The sequence below is a fragment of the Pseudorasbora parva genome, chromosome 7 (assembly GCF_024679245.1).
Source record: "Pseudorasbora parva isolate DD20220531a chromosome 7, ASM2467924v1, whole genome shotgun sequence".
NCBI classification, from domain to species: domain Eukaryota; kingdom Metazoa; phylum Chordata; class Actinopteri; order Cypriniformes; family Gobionidae; genus Pseudorasbora; species Pseudorasbora parva.
The window spans coordinates 399,036-407,152 of record NC_090178.1 but is presented as its reverse complement, the minus strand read 5'-3'; the positions used below and the strand labels follow the sequence as shown (position 1 = coordinate 407,152).

At 48.1% G+C, this 8,117-nt stretch overlaps 2 protein-coding genes across 3 annotated transcripts in view; both read right to left on the bottom strand.

The window, feature by feature from the left end:
* The window catches only part of LOC137083485 (intermembrane lipid transfer protein VPS13B), a 183,556-nt gene extending 183,333 nt beyond the window's left edge, over positions 1 to 223 (bottom strand). The window contains exon 1 of the mRNA XM_067449435.1: positions 220 to 223. Within this exon, the coding sequence (XP_067305536.1) occupies positions 220 to 223 (4 nt within the window). The remainder of the gene's footprint in view (positions 1 to 219) is intronic.
* Positions 224 to 1,263: 1,040 nt separating this feature from the next.
* The window catches only part of LOC137082508 (intermembrane lipid transfer protein VPS13B), a 12,338-nt gene continuing 5,484 nt past the window's right edge, over positions 1,264 to 8,117 (bottom strand). Inside the window, exons 3-4 of one of the 2 annotated variants that reach the window (XM_067447727.1) lie at positions 1,912 to 2,055; positions 1,264 to 1,398 (exon numbers count right to left, since the gene is read on the bottom strand). In XM_067447727.1, coding sequence (XP_067303828.1) covers positions 1,357 to 1,398; positions 1,912 to 2,055 — 186 coding nt within the window. In that variant the 3' untranslated portion in view covers positions 1,264 to 1,356. Of the gene's footprint in view, positions 1,399 to 1,688; positions 1,790 to 1,911; positions 2,056 to 8,117 lie in introns of those variants that run through there. The other variant, XM_067447728.1, reaches the window with a different exon arrangement.

The window sequence follows — 8,117 nt, the reverse complement described above, 5'->3', positions numbered from 1 at the left end:
ACAGCGCACGCTTCACACAGCGCACGCTTCACACAGCGCACGCTTCACACAGCGCACGCTTCACACAGCGCACGCTTCACACAGCGCACGCTTCACACAGCGCACGCTTCACACAGCACACGCTTCACACAGCACACGCTTCACACAGCACACGCTTCACACAGCTCACACGCTTCACACAGCACACACGCTTCACACAGCGCACGCTTCACACAGCACACATGCTTCACACAGCACACGCTTCACACAGCGCACGCTTCACACAGCGCACGCTTCACACAGCACACGCTTCACACAGCGCACGCTTCACACAGCACACATGCTTCACACAGCACACTCTTCACACAGCACACGCTTCACACGGCACACGCTTCACACAGCACACATGCTTCACACAGCACACATGCTTCACACAGCGCACGCTTCACACAGCGCGCACGCTTCACACAGCGCGCACGCTTCACACAGCGCGCACGCTTCACACAGCGCGCACGCTTCACACAGCGCGCACGCTTCACACAGCACACGCTTCACACAGCACACGCTTCACACAGCACACGTTTCACACAGCGCGCACGCTTCACACAGCGCACGCTTCACACAGCGCACGCTTCACACAGCGCACGCTTCACACAGCGCGCACGCTTCACACAGCGCACGCTTCACACAGCGCACGCTTCACACAGCACACGCTTCACACAGCACACGCTTCACACAGCACACGCTTCACACAGCGCAGTGTGCTGTGCTGCACACACAGTGTGTGACACGCAGTGTGCTGTGTCACACAGTGTGCTGTCTTCACACAGCGCGCACGCTTCACACAGCGCGCACGCTTCACACAGCGCGCACGCTTCACACAGCGCACGCTTCACACAGCGCGCACGCTTCACACAGCACACGCTTCACACAGCACACGCTTCACACAGCACACGCTTCACACAGCGCACGCTTCACACAGCGCACGCTTCACACAGCGCGCACGCTTCACACAGCGCGCACGCTTCACACAGCGCGCACGCTTCACACAGCGCGCACGCTTCACACAGCGCGCACGCTTCACACAGCGCGCACGCTTCAGACAGCACACGCTTCACACAGCACACGCTTCACACAGCACACGCTTCACACAGCACACGCTTCACACACAGCACACGCTTCACACAGCACACGCTTCACACAGCACACGCTTCACACACAGCACACGCTTCACACACAGCACACGCTTCACACACAGCACACGCTTCACACAGCACACGGATGGTCTCAGCAATGCTTAGGTAGGTGGAGAGTGTCAAAGGAACATCCACATGGATGGAGGACCCAAGGTTTCCCAGCAGAACATTGGCCAGAGCATCACACTGCCTCCGCCGGCTCGCCTTCTTCCCATAGTGCATCCTGGGGCCATGTGTTCCCCAGGTAAGCCACACACACACACACACACACCCGAGAACCATCAGAACCAGCATTAACTTCTGGAGCAGTTTGAGCTCCAGTAGCTCGTCTGTTTGATCGGACCCCACGGGCCAGCCTTCGCTCCCCACGGTCATCAATGACCCTGTGGCCGGTTCTCCACTGGTCCTCTTGGAGCACTTTTGATAGATACTGACCACTGCAGACCGGGAACAGCCCACAAGAGCTGCAGTTTTGGAGATGCTCTGACCCAGTCGTCTAGCCGTCACAATCTGGCCAAACTCGCTCAAATCCTTACGCTTGCCCATTTCTCCTGCTTCACACACATCAACTCTGAGGACTAAATGTTCACTTGCTGCCTAATATATCCCACCCACTAACAGGAGCCGTGATGAAGAGATCATCAGTGTTACTCACTTCACTGTTCAGTGGTCATAATGTTTGACCAATACAATGTTGTAGAAAGAAAGACCTGAGTGTCTCTGCGGGGATACTGACCGAGGCTCCGTCCCGCAGCTTCAGGATGCACTCCATGGTGTTGATGGTGATGACCACGGGCTCCGAGCTCAGTTTGGTCCATGGCACGTGGATGCGCAGCTCGTGGATGTGGCCGCTCAGGAACATGAAGGGCAGCTTGAGCTCCTGCGAACACACACACACACACACACACACCATCTGTCAGTCAAAGCTCCGCTCGCTTCCAGACACGATGGCTTCAATCGAAGACTAACTCCCGCTTCTGCTTCTGATAATATCCTGCATCAAACTCCGGGAGCGAGAGCGGAGCCAAACATTCTCACAACATGATCCCTTCCAGATATTACAGCTCCGTGTCGCCCAAACAGGAAAGCAAAGCAAATCTGCTGTTCATGTCTGATGTCAGCAGATGGAGGGAAGCATTATAATGGCGGAGTATTTGACCAGTGGTCCTGCACTTTCACTCTGTAATGGAGTTACTCTGCCACTGATCAACTCAGGTACACTAGATGAGAACGTAACTGAACGAGCACCAGTATAAATAGTTTCCTTTTAGAAGAAACTGTGTCTTTCAAACAGCATAGAGTGTTTAACTAAAACCCTCAGAGTAAAGCTGGGGTTCTATCATAGAAACAAAGGCTGTTTCTCTAGTAGTACGAGAAAACACTTATACAAACAACCTTTGAGACTGCTGCATTATGGTGATATTTTACACATGCACGAAATCATTCGGTTTATCACGCAGCGCTGAGATTTGGAACTGGTTGTAATCTCCGAACTCATCGCTGTAGCTTGTTTGAGTGAGGGCTGGCCATCTTTGCTCAATCGCAGGCTGGAGCACTGGTACGATCTCTTCACGTATGATATCCCACGAACGCAAACTGTTTTTGGTGAAAGTGCTTTTAAAGTTTTTGCATCTTTTTCCTGGTATAAATTGCAGAAACAGCTCAAATTTGAGTATCTACCGATAATGACAGTGTGAAACTAGGATAAAGGACAGTTTGAGCACTAAATGCACGTGTGATGCTATTGAGCGCTGCTGGCGATTCTGTTGAGATGATGGTAAAGTGTTAAAGGTCTTCTTTTGGTTATTTGTGTTTATATGTATTTTAATTTACTTTTTTTCATTTGTTTGTTTGATTATTTCCTGGTAAAATTAAGGATGGAGAAAGAAAGAAAGAAAGAAAGAAAGAAAGAAAGAAAGAAAGAAAGAAAGAAAGAAAGAAAGAAAGAAAGAAAGAAAGAAAGAAAGAAAGAAAGAAAGAAAGAAAGAAAGAAAGAAAGAAAGAAAGAAAGAAAGAAAGAAAGAAAGAAAAAGAAAGAAAGAAAAAGAAAGAAAGAAAGAAAGAAAGAAAGAAAGAAAGAAAGAAAGAAAGAAAGAAAGAAAGAAAGAAAGACTGAAAAACTTAAAAAAAAAAAAAAAATTCAGGACATTTTCTCTGATTTCCAGGATCCTCATTTAAAAAACTTTCCATAGATGTTATCGTAAAAGTGTACATACGCACGAAAGCTAGATTTTGCTTACGCACAACAAACTCTGATTTCTAAAACCGTGTGTGCGCCAGAACATGTGCAAACATCCCTTTATTAAATATATGAAAATAAATCCCATTGATGCCTTAGACAGTACATTGCTGAAAAAAATCAATATACTTTTTATGTTGTAGAATAAATAAAACAAAATGTCCATAAAAACAAAATCGTTGGGTAATAAAGTGTTATTTTAATAAAAATTTATTAATTTAAAATAAATTTCTAGATTTAACACCTTAAATCTAGAAATAGGATATATTTAAACTCCTTCATATGTAAATCTAGTTTGTGAAAAACACCACGGAAAACAGGCGAATCTCAGCATAACACCAACTGTGATGTAATCGCTGGGCTCATTAATATGTACGCCTCCACATTTGCATGTCAGCCCATGTTCATTTTCAGGCGGAACTGATCAGCCAAATCATCATGGAAATAAAGGTCATGTCCAGGCTGTGCAGGGGACGGGAGGACTTTTCCTACTCTTCCCACAGATAAACAATGTCAGCAGTTATGGATGATGTTTATTATAATCGGATACCGCAACAATTTAATTCAAAGTCGTTCGTTTGCTCGGCACATTTCACCGCGGAGAGTTTTCCTAACCTGGGGAAATATAGCAGGATTCGCCCAGCGTCTGAAACTGAAGAAAGGGCCGAGTCCAGCTGTATTCCTGCCAGCGGTAAGCAGTGATTTATCCACTTCTCGACTGAAGAACCCATTTCTGATTACATTAAAAGTTTCTTAGTAAGACATCATTACGATAATATGCCCTGTGTTGTCGATCTAACGCAAGATGCTAGTATTGGAAACTCCAAGCAGCTCACATTACGGTTTGTCAAATGACAGGTTAATATTATTTCCTGCCAGTGTTGACATAAAATACCACAGTAGATACGCATGTCGATCCCTTTTGACGGATTGAAGTCTAAATTAGCCTATATTTCATCATCAACACATAACTCAGAAGCTAACTACGTTTACTACGACTGTTTATCTGCTTACAGATCGCTCACTCCATCCTCTAACAGCACCTTCTCCACCATCTGAGCGTCATTTGACAAGGCTTACTCAATTTGTTATATAAATAAACACTGAGAGCTGAAGTATGATTATTTTGCAGCGGGTGAGTAGTAAACATGACACTGACTTTTGTGGCTTCTACATTACTCTGTTTGGCTAAATAAATGGACTTTTAAATCTGTACTCTACTGTCAAACTATACCGTTACTGTAAACAACATATATACACGCTGCCCAGTTCAGCTCATGATTCAAAGTTGAGAAGCGATCATTGTCAAATCATTGCCCTGACGGATGGCATAGATGTGTTAGCGGTGCCAAACAGCCAATCAGAGCAGAGCTCAACATTAAAGGTCCCGTTCTTCGTGTGTTTTCGAAGCTTGTGGGCGGAGGGTTAGGGTGCGTTCACACCTTCCTTGTTTGGTCCGGATTTTGGGACTTTTGAGTTTGGTACGAACCAGAATGACAGGTGTGAAACCTCCCTCAGACCGCGGTCTGGACCAAACAGAGGTAGTCTCGGTCCGGACCAAACTGAGCAAAGGTTCGGTTCGCTTCTTGTGTGAAAGCATTTTCTGTGTAGTTCGGACTTCCAGAGCATTTACAGGAAGCTCTGGTGAAGGATTAGTGAATACACAGATGAAACTCACAGCACACGCAGTGATGGAGCGCAGCATATTAAACACAACCGCTCAGTCGGCTCGCGGGAACAGCGTGCTCTGCTCGACTATTACATTTAAAAATAACATTATAATATTTCAACATAACTATAAAACAAAACACATTGTTTGGCTATAAAAGTAGCCTATCTTCTCCTCCTTTCCTGTATAAAGCACAGCGAGGACGTTCATTCGGTGGATTCGCCTCGAGTATATCTGCAGAGAGTAATGCCGTAATATTAACAGCATTGGCAACGATAAACAGAGCAGTTTATGGGGCAGTAGATGGAGCAGTTTATGGGGCAGTAGATGGCGCAGTTTATGGGGCAGTAGATGGAGCAGTTTATGGGGCGGTAGATGGAGCAGTTTATGGGGCAGTAGATGGCGCAGTTTATGGGGCAGTAGATGGAGCAGTTTATGGGGCGGTAGATGGAGCAGTTTATGGGGCAGTAGATGGAGCAGTTTATGGGGCAGTAGATGGAGCAGTTTATGGGGCAGTAGATGGAGCAGTTTATGGGGCAGTAGATGGAGCAGTTTATGGGGCAGTAGATGGCGCAGTTTATGGGGCAGTAGATGGAGCAGTTTATGGGGCAGTAGATGGAGCAGTTTATGGGGCAGTAGATGGAGCAGTTTATGGGGCAGTAGATGGAGCAGTTTATGGGGCAGTAGATGGAGCAGTTTATGGGGCAGTAGATGGCGCAGTTTATGGGGCAGTAGATGGAGCAGTTTATGGGGCGGTAGATGGAGCAGTTTATGGGGCAGTAGATGGAGCAGTTTATGGGGCAGTAGATGGAGCAGTTTATGGGGCGGTAGATGGAGCAGTTTATGGGGCAGTAGATGGAGCAGTTTATGGGGCAGTAGATGGAGCAGTTTATGGGGCAGTAGATGGAGCAGTTTATGGGGCAGTAGATGGAGCAGTTTATGGGGCAGTAGATGGAGCAGTTTATGGGGCAGTAGATGGCGCAGTTTATGGGGCAGTAGATGGAGCAGTTTATGGGGCGGTAGATGGAGCAGTTTATGGGGCAGTAGATGGAGCAGTTTATGGGGCAGTAGATGGAGCAGTTTATGGGGCAGTAGATGGAGCAGTTTATGGGGCAGTAGATGGCGCAGTTTATGGGGCAGTAGATGGCGCAGTTTATGGGGCAGTAGATGGAGCAGTTTATGGGGCAGTAGATGGCGCAGTTTATGGGGCAGTAGATGGCGCAGTTTATGGGGCAGTAGATGGCGCAGTTTATGGGGCAGTAGATGGCGCAGTTTATGGGGCAGTAGATGGCGCAGTTTATGGGGCAGTAGATGGCGCAGTTTATGGGGCAGTAGATGGCGCAGTTTATGGGGCAGTAGATGGCGCAGTTTATGGGGCAGTAGATGGAGCAGTTTATGGGGCAGTAGATGGAGCAGTTTATGGGGCGGTAGATGGAGCAGTTTATGGGGCGGTAGATGGAGCAGTTTATGGGGCGGTAGATGGAGCAGTTTATGGGGCGGTAGATGGAGCAGTTTATGGGGCGGTAGATGGAGCCGTTTATGGGGCGGTAGATGGAGCAGTTTATGGGGCGGTAGATGGAGCAGTTTATGGGGCGGTAGATGGCGCAGTTTATGGGGCGGTAGATGGCGCAGTTTATGGGGCGGTAGATGGCGCAGTTTATGGGGCGGTAGATGGCGCAGTTTATGGGGCGGTAGATGGAGCAGTTTATGGGGCGGTAGATGGCGCAGTTTATGGGGCGGTAGATGGAGCAGTTTATGGGGCGGTAGATGGAGCAGTTTATGGGGCAGTAGATGGAGCAGTTTATGGGGCAGTAGATGGAGCAGTTTATGGGGCAGTAGATGGAGCAGTTTATGGGGCAGTAGATGGAGCAGTTTATGGGGCAGTAGATGGAGCAGTTTATGGGGCAGTAGATGGAGCAGTTTATGGGGCAGTAGATGGAGCAGTTTATGGGGCAGTAGATGGAGCAGTTTATGGGGCAGTAGATGGAGCAGTTTATGGGGCAGTAGATGGCGCAGTTTATGGGGCAGTAGATGGCGCAGTTTATGGGGCAGTAGATGGAGCAGTTTATGGGGCAGTAGATGGAGCAGTTTATGGGGCAGTAGATGGAGCAGTTTATGGGGCAGTAGATGGAGCAGTTTATGGGGCAGTGGATGGAGCAGTTTATGGGGCAGTGGATGGAGCAGTTTATGGGGCAGTGGATGGCGCAGTTTATGGGGCAGTGGATGGAGCAGTTTATGGGGCAGTGGATGGCGCAGTTTATGGGGCAGTGGATGGCGCAGTTTATGGGGCAGTGGATGGAGCAGTTTATGGGGCAGTAGATGGAGCAGTTTATGGGGCAGTAGATGGAGCAGTTTATGGGGCAGTAGATGGAGCAGTTTATGGGGCAGTAGATGGAGCAGTTTATGGGGCAGTAGATGGAGCAGTTTATGGGGCAGTAGATGGAGCAGTTTATGGGGCAGTAGATGGAGCAGTTTATGGGGCAGTAGATGGAGCAGTTTATGGGGCAGTAGATGGAGCAGTTTATGGGGCAGTAGATGGAGCAGTTTATGGGGCAGTAGATGGAGCAGTTTATGGGGCAGTAGATGGAGCAGTTTATGGGGCAGTAGATGGAGCAGTTTATGGGGCAGTAGATGGAGCAGTTTATGGGGCAGTAGATGGAGCAGTTTATGGGGCAGTAGATGGAGCAGTTTATGGGGCAGTAGATGGAGCAGTTTATGGGGCAGTAGATGGAGCAGTTTATAGGGCAGTAGATGGAGCAGTTTATAGGGCAGTAGATGGAGCAGTTTATAGGGCAGTAGATGGAGCAGTTTATGGGGCAGTAGATGGAGCAGTTTATGGGGCAGTAGATGGAGCAGTTTATGGGGCAGTAGATGGAGCAGTTTATGGGGCAGTAGATGGAGCAGTTTATGGGGCAGTAGATGGAGCAGTTTATGGGGCAGTAGATGGAGCAGTTTATGGGGCAGTAGATGGAGCAGTTTATGGGGCAGTAGATGGCGCAGTTTATGGGGCAGTAGATGGAGCAGTTTATAGGGC